This window comes from Oryzias melastigma, linkage group LG20 (assembly GCF_002922805.2).
Source record: "Oryzias melastigma strain HK-1 linkage group LG20, ASM292280v2, whole genome shotgun sequence".
Taxonomy (NCBI): Eukaryota; Metazoa; Chordata; class Actinopteri; order Beloniformes; family Adrianichthyidae; genus Oryzias; species Oryzias melastigma.
In genome coordinates, this window is record NC_050531.1 from 8,031,380 (window position 1) to 8,047,214 (window position 15,835).

At 41.0% G+C, this 15,835-nt stretch overlaps 1 protein-coding gene across 1 annotated transcript in view; it reads left to right on the forward strand.

Moving 5' to 3' along the window:
* Positions 1–13,211, forward strand: part of dipk2ab (divergent protein kinase domain 2Ab) — a 34,428-nt gene extending 21,217 nt beyond the window's left edge. Inside the window, exons 3-4 of the mRNA XM_024280043.2 lie at positions 3,893–4,196; positions 10,973–13,211. Of these exons, the coding sequence (XP_024135811.1) occupies positions 3,893–4,196; positions 10,973–11,319 (651 nt within the window). The 3' untranslated portion in view covers positions 11,320–13,211. The remainder of the gene's footprint in view (positions 1–3,892; positions 4,197–10,972) is intronic.
* Positions 13,212–15,835: the final 2,624 nt, after the last annotated feature.

Genomic DNA, 15,835 nt, shown 5'->3' on the forward strand with positions numbered 1-15,835 from the left:
TTGGCAGTTATGCAGCCTCAGCTTTTTGTAACATTATTGGGACACGACTGGTAAAATTCACTACCTGTACGTTAACCATGCAAACACACACACACACACATCCACGCACTGAAGGTCTACTTTGAGAGTGTGCTGGAAGTAATATTAGACTTGGCTTTTCAATATACACCCCCCTCTCTCCCTAAACGCCTCATTGCGGACGTTAATGACTTCTGCAGAGTAACCATTTAAAGAGCGCCAAGAGAGGCAAAACTACTTAAATATCTAAACATCTATGCGATAGACGAGTTTGAATCCAGAGCTCAGTTGCCATCATCCACATGCAATCTCTACATGGTTTGCAATTACGTCCCTTAGACTATTTCTTGTAGAAAAGTTGAATTTAAAAATGGCTCCCAGGTAGAAGCTGTTAAGACTTTTAGTATTTGACAAAGAAGTAATGAACCTGTCAGCGCCGTGAGTGAGCAACATCTATGTTAAGAACCATGGAAGAAGGCCAGGCACACATGAAGGTCTTCTCATAACAGCCGTTGACAGTGTCTGAAAGTAGCCTCAGGGCATTTATCCCTCTCCTCCCCTTCCACCAGTTACCCTCCCCCCCATCTGCCATCGCTCTACTTCTGCTCCTATTCAGGCCGGCAACCTGACAACAAAGAAAGAGATGCGTTTAGCGGGCAGGTCTTTGCCGGTTTATTGCTCCTGTCTGCTGAAGCGGAGAAGTGAAAGCCACTCGTTTTGTCTCTTCTGTTTGCTGTCTCCATCATATTCTCCTCTTCCTCCTCTCCTCGCTGTCTGTCGGCCTCCATCACCCCCTCTCCTCACATCTATCCGTCCATCCTGTGGGGGGTTTGGGAGAGGAAAGCCGATGTTTTACAAAGCTGCTTTAGCCAGAGCAATGAACAGGCTAAGTTTTGTCAACATGACCAAGAGTTTCCTGGGTTTATAGCAACTAAAAGCAAACACGGGGCTTGAATGTGGGTCAAAGGGAGGGGAGCATAATGGCGATGTACCACGAGCTGATCCGGCGCCCGCTAAATCGTCTTTACCTACCTCATAAATTAGGCATTTTTGATATTTAGCTTATTAAATCTTTAATCCAAAAATCTCTGATGTCAGAATGCCCACTGGCTATCACCATTTCAGCATTAAAGGATTGTCTCCTTTTTAGCCAATATTTAGAAATTCAGCCAGCCCACCATTCTCCTATTTTTAACAAATTATTTTTTTTACCTTTTTCACATCCCCTGCCAAGCAAGTTGACTCCAAAATTGCAGATGAAAGGTTATGATGTTTTGAATGAATGAGTCATTGCCTGGCCTAACAATGACAGGCCCAGACAGAGAGGCTGCAGGAAAATCTGTGGACAGACTTTTGTCTTCCTTACATTGATTTAGTCACCTCAGGGAATGTGGCTCAAACAATACGGCACGCAACTTATCATAGCGTTCTCCTCTTTCTTAAAGCCGATTGCAGAAAAAGATATGCTCGAGTTACAGAGGAAAAGTTACACAACAGGCTGAGGCTTGCTGTGAAAGACCGTATTCCCATCTTTATTGCAGCAGATAAAGACTTTTCTATCTGGACATGATTTCTACAACAAATTGCTTTCGTAAGGTAAACCTATCAGTTAATATGTGTCAGTAAGTTGCCTCTGCATTGATATAGACTGAAAAGTAGTTGACATTAAAGACCCACTCCGATCTATTTTCAAAGTGTTTCAATTATGTTGTTTTAAGCCAAAATAAAAGAAAAAACTGACATTTTCTTGGATATAATTTCTGCAAAGGAGCCCCTCACACACCTAACCTGACTTGGCAGGTGCAACAAAATTGGTGAGCAATATTGGAGCCATCAAGTTGTACAGTTTTCATCCCTGTTCGGACAAAGACAACAAAGACGTACATGCATCTACTGTATTTTCCGGAGTATAAGTCGCAGTTTTTAAAATATTTTAGCCATATTTTAGTGCGACTTATACTCAGGAGCGACTTAAATCTCTGTGGCTCATGTATTTATTGTTTTCCCAGTAAACACCAGTTGTCTTTTAGTGGTTGTTTCCGCTAACAACCGCTAGAGGGAGCTGCATCCGAAGTATTTGCTACTGACAGCAGAAGAAGTGTTGTCCAAAACAAACATGGAAGAGAATCAGTTTTCCTCTCAAACTTGGATATTTTTCTTATACAGATCAAAAGATTAGTATTATTGTATTTCTTTCTCTATTCATTTTTTTTAGCTACGCTTGGCAGATTTGTTTTGAAACGCCACACTTTTCTCCTAAAAATGCGACTTATACATGGTTTTCTTCCGCTTGATTAGACATTTTTTGCTCTTGCGACTTATACTCCGAAAAATACTGTATTTTTCTGCAAGTGGATGCATCTGAATTTAGCAGAGGGAGGAGCTTGTGGCTTACCCAGTATATTATCTATATCACAAATACAATCTTTTTTAAACTGCTTTTGGTTTTTTTTCTCCTGATTCATGACAATTTGAATTAAAAAAATACCAAATTTTAAGCTTACCAAAGTAAAAAAATGCCACAACTACATGTCAAAAACACCAAAAATACATTTTTCATTAGAGTGGGTCTTTAAAGCTAAGTTTAAGGTACATGAGTTAACTTTCAAGCTCCTTGATGGGCAACCGTTCACCCAGCGGTGGGTTCCTGGAACCACGCGCGTTGTCCTGGAGATCCAGCAGCTGCACGGCGAACAGGGAGCGTTGGAAGGGCTGGTTAACACGTGTATGTCTTTAAATAATTTGTATTTCATGAAAGTTTAAAAGACGCCAGGCTGCCATGCATTTTAAATTCTAAACCTTTCAATAGAGATTGAAAGCTGGAAAAATATTGAATTTCCTGGAGCACAAAGTGAGACCCAACAGTTGCAGTAGTTCACACCTGATCTTACTAGCACTGTTGTTCTGTCTCTTTAATGCAGTTTGGTTTTCAGGAAAGCCCAGGTGATCCTGTTACTCTGTCAGCTTGAAACTAAAACAGATGCAAACAGAAAAAAGTTTACTAAAAGATCAATTATCTATTTTACTTCTTTTTAAATTATTTTATTTGTCCAACTTTTTTAGTACACCTATGAATAAAAAGCTCCCTAAAAATGGCTCTGATTTGAGGCTGGAGGTGATTTTTGTCTGTGTTCCCGTTAGATGCTTGTAGACAAGTGTGGGTGTTTGCTTGTATTACTTTGACCTCAATAAAGAGTTGAAGAAAACCTTAGAGAGATTTAGGCTTTTGTGCCACGAGTACAGCAGAACTACCACTCCCTGTTTAACATCGGTATTATAAATCAGTTTCAACCCATAGCCCTCATTGAATTCTTGTCAACATGCCCAAACTGCGTTAACCTGGTTAGTAGGCATCACAAGTCCTTTTAAACGCCCCACTGCAACATCATAACACATCAGGTTCTCCTGCTAACTCCTGCTACCACAAATCACCTCCCATCAGAGCTGTGGAACCACCAAGTGCAGCAGTGAACGTCAGCTCATAGCTGTAGGGCTTAAACTGGCTCTTTCCTTTTATTAAATTTCATTCGTTATACCCCTAGCTGACTCTGTTTCACGTGATCCTCTGGCAGATTTTCAACTATTGTGCTCAAAATTGTGTTTCAAAAATTACCTGAGGCTGCTGCACACGGCATCTTTGTGCCGGGTGTCTAGGATTTTTTTTTTCTTTCCCTTTCATCCCTGGCTACACTCTCTGTATTTTAAAATGCTTTTTTCCTGTGCAAATTAAAGAATAAGTTTTGCTTCTGTGAACGTTCTCTCGGTTCATATGTTAACCTCTACTTTTCAGGCACAGTTATTGCATCGCCCAATCTGGCTGCTTTTACCGACGTTTTGAAATCACCAGGATTTGTCTTTGTTTTTTCCTTCCTAGAGCTTTCCGTCAGATGAAGGTTGGCCGTTCGCCAAGTACCTGGGCGCCTGTGGGCGCATGGTGGCTGTTAACTACGTGGGTGAGGAGCTGTGGAACTTCTACAATGCACCGTGGGAGAAGAGGGTCGACCTGGCACGGCAGCTGATGGACATTGCCGAGCAGTTGACCAACAACGACTTTGATTTTGCGCTCTACCTGCTAGATGTCAGCTTTGATAACTTTGCCGTGGGCCCGCGTGACGGCAAAGTCATCGTCGTAGATGCAGAGAACGTCCTGGTGGCAGACAAAAGGCTCATCAAGCAGAGTAAGTGTTATGCTGTGTTCATGCTGAACCTGATTTCGGAGTCAAATTTGCGTCCACTGCCTCTCTCTCAAAACCCAATCAAATTGGTTCAACTTCTGTCTCTGTAACCCAGTTTGACGACTTTCTTTACAAATCTCTCAGAGTTAACTCTATCCATATTTATGATCACATATTACCTTTTGAACACTAAAGAACAAATTATTTTTGAAATATTAGTTATTTTTGTAAGTTTTTTTTCTTACTCACTAGTTGATGTATGTGAAAACCCAGAAGTAAGACGCCTCGATCTCTGAGGCTCCGCCTTTCGTTTCTTGTGGGTGCCGCCCATTTCATGGCGTCGTCCTCTGCATCTTCTCTGCGTTTCGCCAACAAAAACAAACGACATCTGAATTTTTGCCAAGATGGATGTGCATACTGTATATCTGCCTACCAGCCATCGCTACACTGGTTGTAACTTAGCTAGCTGAGCGGCGAAGCTAGCGGCTAAACAGCAAAGATAGTGGCTGAGGAGGGAAGCTAGCAACTGAGCAACACCGTTGGATGTTTCTGTTAGCCTGGGGACGGTTCTGGCTGCGCAGACTCTCCCTGACTTTATGACATCAGCTCGTTAGGATCCAGTCGCTTTCATGAGTTGGGAGGGGCTTGTGGTCAGAGCAGAGGTCTTAAGAGAAATTCTCAGAAATGCATAAATGGTTTTACAATTTGCGGTTATTTATAGTGAAGAATGAACATTATAACGTTTTTCATGGTATATAGGTCCTTAAAAGTTATGTAGGAGAACGATCAGCTTCTCGCTAATCATGTCATTAACACACCAAAGATCAGTCTCTGATTGACACGAAACAGTCTGCAAGACTGCTACGCCACACCCGATGCTCAAAACACAGCGCAGGACCTCTGACTGGTCCCTGATTGGTCGCACGAATCGCGTTCTGTGTGAACGCACGAGTTTGTAGTCCTCTTTTGTTCCTAAAATCATCTTTCACATCCTCAAACATTCTCACTTTTTCTCAGCTTGACGGCTGAAAAAGTTCAATGGAAAGCTGCATATTTTACTCACGGCAGCACCATTATCCGCCGGTTGTTTTTTTTTATATTTATCCTGTTTATCACGTCTGCTCAGAAGCTGAAGAATGATTGGAAAACCAACGAGCTTTTTCATGCAGCTTAGGCTGGAGTAAAGGCCTCCTGGGACAGACGTCCGTGGGCAAATTTGCACATACGAAAACCCCTCCCCTCTTCTAAGACAATACACTTCCAGCTCCGTCTCAAAGACGCACGTTCCCATCAAAGCAAAGATCATCGGGATAATGAGCCATGTCTGCTGCCCTAGTTTTTTCTTTTCTTTTTTTGCCTTCCAGAATAAACTTCATAACAAGGACCCGGAAGGCGATATATTTCCCTTCCAGTCCCCCCCTCAGAGGTGCCTTTTCAGAAAGAGGGACGGCCACCTAGAAAGGCTCTCAGAATTGTCCCTTCCTGTAGAAATCTCATTAAAGTGATAAACGGTTGTTTTGGCAGTTCGCGTTCCACAGTTATGCCTACTGACACATTTGAACAATTTTCCCTGATGCTAGTGTTGGTTTGTGCCGTTTTTAAATTTATTTTTTATGCTGAGGGAACTATTAGAACGGCTTTATCTCAAGACCTCCAGTCATTTTGCCAGATTTAATGACATGCAGCATGGCAAGTTACTCTAGCATGTCGCTTAGCTTCATTTTTTTTTTTTTTTTTTCCTCCCCCCGGAGTTTGTTCCTAATTTTCCAGGTTATGGATGTGTGTATATGTGCCATGCTCAAACAGGCGCATATTTGTTTTATTGCAATAAAAGCTGCCGTTTTCCAGTCTCTCACCAAAGCTCGTTGCCAGTCCTGAAGCACAATCCAGGTTGAGGCTCCCTTTGCCTGCCTGACACATTTAGAGCTTGACAACTCAAGCTGCTTAACCTGGCCTTTCAGAGTATAAGCCTCAGGTTTATTTGCGTGTTTGTTTGCCTGGATCTGTTTTGCGCACGCAGCCGTGCGTGTGCGCCAAGTGTCGTGTCGTGGTAGGAAGAATAGGGATGATGGCGGTAATGAGTATTAGGAGGTCACTGGCATGCGTTTGGGCGGCAGCGGGAAATGGGAGCAGCGGCATCCCCGGGCTCCACAGCCGGAGCATGTGATTGAAACCAAGTGTGTGATGCAAATGTCATCGGCCTAAATTGAAACCAATTGATTCGCAAATCAGACATACAGAACGCCGTGCTCCGCCCCGCCCCCTTGTTAGGGGCTTGACGCAAGGGGATCTGAAGGGAGAAAACGCCTGCTGTGTCGGGAGTTGTCCTCTGAACAGTCCAGTGGTGCGAAAGGAAACATTTTCCATCATGAGTTTATAGCGTTCGTGGGTGGCTTCACTCCCAGTAGCTTTTAAAAACACTCCTTTTATAATGTAACACAGACTCACTCGTTACAACCCCTCCACTCCACACACAAACACTCCTGCAGACGCCACCACACACGTGTGCTGCTGCACTTCCAACACACACGCATTCTCCTTTTCCACTTTCAATAATGCACCCTAACATGCATTGTTAAAACGGACCTGCTCTCTTGAATGCCACCAGTAAGGCCGTGCTAACAAGCAGTTCAGGCCCGGCCGGCCGGCTGGCGTCCCTAGTCCTCCTCCTCAGCGCAGCCTTGTGAAGGCAGAGGAGTGAGAGGAATGCGTTCAAGCCCCTACCTGAGCTCCTTAGCATGGAGAGTAGCAGGTACATGCCAGACAAGTGAGCCCAGACAATCGTATCTCATCAGTTGCTCCGCTCATTTGAATTGTAAATGGCCGAGTTTGCTTCGGAAATGTTGGACGTTTGTTCAAGTCGAGCAGGAAGAGAAGAACTTGGACTGTAGGTAAATTAGGGGTGCAATGATTCATTTTAACAATTTGATTCATATGATAATTTGTGGTTGACGGCACAGTTCATCAATATTACAGTATTTTCCGAGCTATAACGCCTGGTTCACACTGGACACGGGAGTGCTGCGAAGCGGCTCGGAATGGAGGCCGCTTCCATTCAAGGCTCTTGTTAACCTATAGCGAGGTTCGCACCAGGCGCTGATCGAGGGCTCTCACCATGCAGCGAATCGTTTCAGCGGTTGGTCTAGTTTGTCCACGAGCCGCAAGCGATTTGCGTCAATTTTGGCAGGAAGTTACATCAGGATACATGAGAAAATCTGGTTTATTTTAGAAATATAACAAATTTTTCACAATAAAACATGCAATATATTTGTATCTAAACAGACTGTAGAGATGAATAAACAACATACAATCACAACACCCAAATAAAAAAAACAACAGACACGTACACACAGATCAACATAGTCGGCCGACTCCAGAGCAGGCCTTCCAAGAGAGAGGCAGAGGGCAGATCTTCTTAGCAGAAACATGGGGTAATATTTTTAGGTTATGAATCTACCAATGATGGCAAAAACAAATAAAAAAGCTTCAGAAGAAGCTGTCACGGAAAAATGTTCGGCTATCGTGAATTGCAGGAGAGAGCGGATGCCGCGTGCACTCTTCTCCGCTTTGCAGCTCTTCCACTTCCAGTGTGAACCTAGTGATAGTCGCACCGGAGTACAAGTCACAAGAGCAAAAAATGTCTAATCAAGAACAAGAAAAATAAATAAATACAATAATAATAATCATCTTTTGATCTGTATAAGAAAAATAACAAGTTTAAGAGGAAAACGATCAGATTCTCTTCCATGTTTGTTTTGGACGACACTTCTTCTGCCACTGTCAGTAGCAAATACTTATACTTGGATGCAGCGCCCTCTAGTGGTTGGTAGAGGAAACAACCGCTAAAAGACAACCGATGTTTACTGGGAAAATTGCAAATATATAAGCCTATTGATGTCAAAAAATAAAAAAAAACACAAATAAGTCGCTCCTGAGTATAAGTTGCACTCCTGGCTAAACTATGAAAAAAACTGCAATTTATAATCCGGAAAATACGGTAGTTCATTTTGAACATTTGAGTTTTCTTCAGAAATGTTGCTCGTTTGTTCAAGTCTTGTAGGAAGAGAAGAACTTGCGTAGTGGATAATGATGTAATGATTTATCTCAACAATGATTCCATTCATATGATAATTTGATGTTTACGATATGATTTGTTGTCGATATAAGTTCATTTTGAACAATCCAATTTGATCTGATTCTCCGACCTAAGAATCGATCCTGGACATCTTTAGCGCAAACTTTAACCAGTGTGACTCAGATGAAAACTCTCAAACCAAACGGTATTTTCTAATAGTTATCGTTTCATTTAAGTGATTTTATAATGGTATAGGTTGATTCAATTAACATCTTGCCTCAGACAGATCGATCTGGTTGGATCGTAGAAATATAAATCGATTCATCAATCAGGTTGATTAATCGATCCCGCATTTTTCTAATCATTTTGTTGAGTTTCAAATCATTTTGTCCCCCATCGTTTTATCTTTTTTTAGGTGGCGTGATTTAGTGTTAGTGAAAAAGAACGGGACGCTCTCCTGATGCCATCTGTCAATCAGCGCTGAGGTGTGATGCGAGGCCGGCTCTGACTCATTAACTGCTTTCACCTCCCCTCGCTGCTTTTTCCTCTATATCTTTATATGTGCTTGTTGCGCGCACGCACAGATGGATCCATCTTCATCAAGCGCACTGATTGAGGTTGATGTGCCCCTCCCCCTGGGGGGAGGGGGGCGCTCTCCCCGGGCCCTCTAACTAACAGGGCAACACTGAATGTTTGATTGAGTTGTTCTTATAAGCCGGAGGAGAAGTGCATTACAGAGCTGATGCGCTGATTATGCGTCTGCATCCTCTAAGGTCCACCCCTCCCCCCTCTTCCTCCCCAACAATGTTATTGATCTGCTTTTTAATGCACAAACCAATAGCGCTCCCATCATTCCAGGTTATTTTCTTTCCTCCTCTCCCGATCCTCAAAAGGAGGGGGGAGAAAGAAAGCGATGGGAAATGAGCTGCAGAGAGAACTTTATCTGCCCAATAAATCAAGAGCGGGGGGGTTGAGTTCTGTCAGACCAAAGTGGGGATGAGTTGTTTGGCTCGGCAGATCATAAAAAACATTTCCTCTTATTGGTCCGGGGAAATCTTCGCCTCGCTTCTATCAGCTAGTGTTGATTTCATTGATAATTACATCTAAAGCGGCTGAAAAATAAAATTAAGAGAAGCAGCTATTCATAGTTGTAAAAGTGTCAAATTTCTTTTTTTTTTTTTTTAAACGGCTGACTAAAATAAAATGCTGCTGTATAGGGAAACGGACTAAAAGATACTGTCAATATGGATTCTAAAACACTCTTTACAATGTTTTATTCCTGAGGTTTACATCACCTAAACTAATTTATACTTTTAAGAAAGGAGGAAATCTCCAGAACATTTTAACTTTGTGCCTTCCTACTTGATGACATTTTTTTTTGGTTTAATTTTTCTTAATCTTTTTTTTAACTTACTGCATTTTCTGGAGTATAAGTGGTAGTTTCTTTCATGGTTTAGCCAGGGGTGCGAATTATTCTCAGGAGCGATTTATTTGTGTGTGTGTGTTTTTAAGTTATTAATAGGCTCATATATTGTTATTTTCCCATTAAACACCTTTTAGCAGTTGTTTCCACTAACAACCACTAGAGGGCGATGCACCTGAAGCATTTGTTACCGACAGCGGCAGCAGAAGTGTCGTCCAAAACAAACATGGAAGAGAATCTGTTTTCCTCTTAAACTTTATTTTTCTTGTACAGATCAAAAAATTAGTATTACTGTATTTATTTATTTTTTTAGCTACGCTCAGTTGATTTATTCTGAAACGTCAAACTTTTCTCCTAAAAGTGCGACTTATATTCCAGAGCGATTTATATACGGTTTTCTTCTTCTTCATTAGACATTTTTTGGTCTTGCAACTTATACTCAGTTTTATTTTTTTACTGATATTTCCCATATTTTGTAATTATTCTGTGTTAGAATATTATTAGTATTATAGTCATTACTTTACTTTATTTTCGATGCATTTGTCTAAATGTTCTGTATTTTTTTTTGCATTCAATGAAGTTAAAAAAAAAGTGAAGAGGAAATCTACAATCTACATAATTCTACTATGAAATAAAGGTTTTGCACTCTTGTTGATTCAATGATTTTTTTTTTCTTTTGTTAAATTTTTCACGCATTATTTTGTTACTTTTTTCCGTGCACTGGTTCTCCGTCCTGATTGGCTCTTGACCTTGTCTCCTTCATGCCACGTCTCCTGTACAGAATACGTTTTGTTTGCCAAATCTACATATATCCTCGATCACTTATTTCAACCTAAGGACGATTTTTATTCATTTGTGTAAGACAATATTGACCTCAATTTAGCTCCATATTTCATTCTATAAAACTGCACTTATTTTGCCAAGAAGGTTTGAATTGTGAGAAAATGTCTCTCTGATAAAGTGTGTAGTAAGGGGTTTTATATTCTTTATTATCAATTCAATAAAGTTCTTAGTGTCTTTAGCCTTAATAACTTCTTAGTTCTTTCGTCTTCATCAGAGTCGTTCAGTGATTCTGATGAAGGCAGAAACATGTCAGGTATGTTCAAATATATCACTTGTCTGATAACAAAAGAACCAAGAAGTTATGTCTATATTCCTGTTTTACATATTTCCCATGTCACATGTTGTTTTTAGAGCGTAATAACAAGAGAGTACTGTATTTTTTTTCTTCTAATTTGTGTGATTATTAACAAATTTACCTGCTTCTCTGTCCACCTGCAGATAAGCCAGAGAGCTACGACGTTTGGTATGAGAGCCGCTTCGAGGAGTGCGACAGGGAGGCCTGCCTGTCCTTCTCCAAGGACTCTCTTTGTTCCAGGGTTACCGTGGACCACAACTACTACGCGGTGTGCCAGAACTTGCTGTCCCGGTACGCCACGTGGCGGGGAACCACGGGGGGCCTCCTCCACGACCCACCCGCCCACATAGCCAAAGAGGGACAACTAGAGGCTCTGTTGGACGAGTGCACTAAACCTAAAAAACGCTACGGCCGCTTTCAGGCGGCTAAGGAACTGCGCGAATACCTCACAAAGCTAGCTGCCGCCTCTTCCTCAGCCACATCCAGGTAATGAAAGGAGTCTGCGTTGGCAGTGACGCATCAAGACTGAATTTTTGTACTCTTATCTCCGGACTCTTGAGATCCCGGCTCTTGTACATGATGTCATTCGTTCTCCTTTGTGCACTGGAGCAGGAACGCGTTGCATCAGGACGAGGAAAAATCATGCTAGAAATCAGATTTGTTAAGCCCCAGCTTTTACCTCTACTTTGATACATGTATGAGAGGAGCGTTGTGCTTGAAAGTTCTTGTCGGACCAGGATAGAGAAGGGATAGAGGTAGCCTTTTCCTTCACCGGGGTAAGAAAAGGCTGTGAAAAGTGAATTCCTCAGCGGACATCGGAGCAGCAGCAACATCCCGAGCCCTGATGACGTCCATCCTGCCACTCTTGTCTCAGTCTGAAGGTTTTGTTTTTGTTGTTTGTCTTGTAGCGAGACTGAGTGCAAGTCTGTAGGTACATGTTTTTTTTGTTTTTTTTTGCCATGGCTTTTCTTCTGTAGCATAGCTGCCTGATGAAGGGAGCACCAATCTCCTGTCAGGCTGCAGGTGAAGTCATTTACAGCAGGTGTCATGGCCGATCCAGTTCTCACATTGAAGAAAAAAAAAACTTGGCTGCTAAATAAACACTATGTCCTGTCAATCACTCATTTTCAAGTATTCAGGATTGTGGCAATCATGTTTTTTTTTTTGTTTTTTCATTTTATTTCGTAGGAACCAGAGAGGTTGAGACATAGGAAGGTCTCATAGGCTGCTCATAGGAAATGGAAGATGAAACGTAGTCAGTTTCTTGATGCAGATGTGCCTGTACCAAAGAGGCTGTTTGTAATCAGAACTCTAAGGTGTGCACTTTTCCTTCCACTCATTTCATTTTAGTTTTGAAAAGGAAGCAGTGCCCTTACAAGCCTAAACACAGACCTTTTATCCCCAAAGAAAATTGAGTTTATACAAAAGATGGGTTGGATTTTCTAAACATGCTCCCACAGAACTGATAAATGATTGGCCGAAAACATCCTCCACAAGGAAAAATACGTTCCTTCAGTAAGAGAAAAGAAGTCATTTTTAAAGGTGGTGAGAATAGACCACACAGCAGAGTGTCCTCTAGTGGCAGACTCTCTTTAAATGTCTGTAAGTGATAAATGAACCCTTTTGTACGTCCTCTCCCACATGTTCTGAATGTAATAAGTACTGTCAGATCAATAATATTAAAGGGAATAAAGAAATCTTGAATTACTTTCTTCCTCCAAAACTGTCCCCTGAACTACACTTTCAATTTTAGTGAGGTGGTTATTTCCACATAAGATGTATAGTTTGTGCAAGTTGGGAGGACTTTGTACTCAATGGACCAAGAAAGTAAAGCAGCATCACTGTAAGGCTCATTGGGGCTTCAGATGAGAAGACGATTGGAGCTAACCTTAGAAGGAAGTCCAGCCTCTGCCTTCAAAGCATCTCAGTTTTTTTTTTCTTTTTCTTTCAATGTTGTAAATCAGATGCTGAATGCCCAGTGGATTCTTGTGTAGCGCAGACAATAAAAGGACAGGCCGATACACAAAAAGTGAATGCAAGCCACTATCTGTGGGGACGACTGCAAAGTAAATCCTGTGTTGTTGTTTTTCCTCTTTTTTTCCTTGATTTTTTTCTTCTCTCTTCTGTTTTGCGGAACCTGCAGGGCTAATGTGAACCTTGCCAGCCAGGAAAAGCAATAAAGACGAGTTCGGGTAATGGCTTTGTGATTTTTGAACCTCCATCTTTTGTTGATCCCCAGAATGGAGGTTGAAGGGATTTGTTCATGTGTAACTCACTGTCCACTTTTGTACTGTAATTTTCCTTTCAAGTATTACATCAGCGTTGTCTGATTTTTCCTGTGCCTTTAAATATTAAAATAAATGAAGATATATATATATATATATTATGAATATATAAACTGTGTGGACTCTTTTTGATTTTTAATCTTTTATTGAAGCTCTGAATCAATTTGTCCTTTTCAGTTTGATCATCTTATTATTTTGCTCTCCACTGAACAAACATAAATCGTCTTTTTAAAATCCATATTCAAGGAGATCAACTGTGAAATCACCAATATTTTTACACAGTTTAAAATAAAAAGCGGTGGCGCTTTGCCTACAAGGACGCGTCACAAACACTTGCCGCACAGATGTTGAGATGGTCTCTTCTCTGCGCCGCATTTGTGTGCATTGTAATTTCGCCACGTTGAGTATGCGCATTGCTAATTCAGTATCTCTTCTGCGTCTCCTTCTCCGCCTTGAGCAAGATCTCGCCCAAGTGAAGTAGTGCTCAAGCCCGGACCAAAATTAGAAGCTACATCACTGACACTCTCTGCTGCTCTTCTACGTTTTTCCTCCTCTCAGTGGTCATTTCTCCACTTCTTTCCCCCCTCTGTAATTGTGCTTCTCTTTGATACACCCGCTGGTTTGCGTGCAGTTAATGTCACACTAAATGTGGTGAAGTGCTGTTTAGACCGAGCGGCGCTCGGTTCAGATGATGAATGGATCCAGGGTTGGTTAACTGTGAGAAAAACACCCCCAAAAAAAAAAAATGAATGAATGGGCCACCAGCCGCTCAGCTTTAATAAACAGGTTTAAATAAACATGAGGCCATTTCCATGCGCAGCCACCAGAGGTTTCTGGACTTTGGAAGGAGAAAAGTGTGTGGGGGGAAGGAAGCAAACAATATGGCATCGGGGGAAGTGCTTGTAAGAACTAAAGAGGATTGTTTCATTGGTGTATTCTCCAATTAACTGTTTAAGTTTTTGTCAAAAGCGGTTTTTGGATGCTGTCATTTGTTGCTTTAGTCACAAAACAATGTTAAAAATACATCATGTCTTCTACATGAACCCTATCATTACATTTTAAATATAAGATCAAAATCCTGGGCTCTGGGCGTGGTCCATCTACTGTCATGTTTGTTCCGCCTATTCGTCTGTTTGGGTGAACTCTGGGTTTGGTAGCGTCATGTCTGATCAAAAGATAGACGGCTGAGAGACGAAAAAATGGTTAAAGGTCTGTCTGTAGCCCTTTAATTTTAAAAGTGAGGGAAATGACCCCTCAGTAACTGGGTGTTTTCTTTTGAAAAGGAAGGTCAAATTCAGCAAATTAAAAAGGAAAAGAGGTTTGGTGCCTCCTTTATGATCTCCTTTTAGCAGAGAAGACCAGACCATCCATCCTAAAAGAAGCGAAGGGTTCGATCCCACATTTGTATGCAGTCACGGCATGATCAGATTTGTTTTAGAAATATCTAATACAGGTTTTTATCTTAATTGTATTAATTAAAAATTCCAGTAAGAAAACAACCAAAAACTAAAATCACCCCCAAAAAGAACCAAGTACAGCAAGAAGACTGCTATGGGTTCAAATGAAGATCAGCTTAAAGTGAATGAAAAACAAGATAGCAAATCTGGGAAAAAAAGACAATTTTAAAGCAGTTTTAAACTTGAAAATACATTTTGAAAACATGAAGGAATTATTGAAAGTTTGAAAAAATAAAATTAAACATTTTTTAAAAATAATGTTGAAAACTTGAAAGAAAAATTGAAAATTAGACAACAGAATGTAAATTTGAAACTTAAATAAAAATAACAAACTGTTACCAATTTAAACAAATTATATTCAAACTTTCAACTTTCCTATTTTAATTTTTACCTGTTCAGTACTTTGTTTTCAGTTTCAAGTTTCAGCTCATTTTTTGTGTTCACCAGATGCTTTCTAATGCACACCAGTTAGCGTCTTGTGCACACTAGTTTGTTTTTCATGTATGCCACTTTGTTTCTTGTGTGCAATCGTGTCCACACCAAATACTTTCTTGTATGCACCAGATACTTTCTCGTGCAGATCAGTGAGTTTCTCATGAGTACCACTTTGTTTTTTCTGCACACCAGCTAGCCTCTTAAGTACACCAGTTAGTCTTTCGTGTGTGCCAGTTCATTTTTTGTGCAGACCAGATGCTTTCTAGTGCGCACCAGTTAGCTTCTTGTGCGCACCAGTTTGTTTTTCGTGCGTACCACTTTGTTCTGTGTGTGCAATCTTGTGCACACCAAATATTTTCTTGTGCACACCAATAGGGTCTTGTCCATCATGTTAATTCTAATGAGTATCAGTTTGTTTTTGTGCACACCAGTTAGCTTCTTGTTAGGACTCTTGTGAAGTCCAGATATTTTCTTGCACAGACTTGTTAGTTTCTTGTGGACACTAGATTGTTTCATTTGTTCACAAGATACTTCCTCGTGCAGGCCAGTTAGTTCCTCTTGTATAACGTTGTTCACACTAGCTCCTTTCTCACAGGCACCAGATACTTTCTTCTGTGCGTGAGAAACCAGTACAATTTTTTTAACTTCTGTATCCCTTTAGAGACTTCTTAGACTCCTTGTTGTCAAAAATGATTGACATTAACTCAACTGTCAGAGTAGTCCATCTACACACATTTGTAGCCTATACAGTTTAGGTAGAGTGTCATAATATCTATGCACTGTGTGTTGTTTTTGTAGCTGTTGTTAAGGTTGAATGGAATTATGCAAA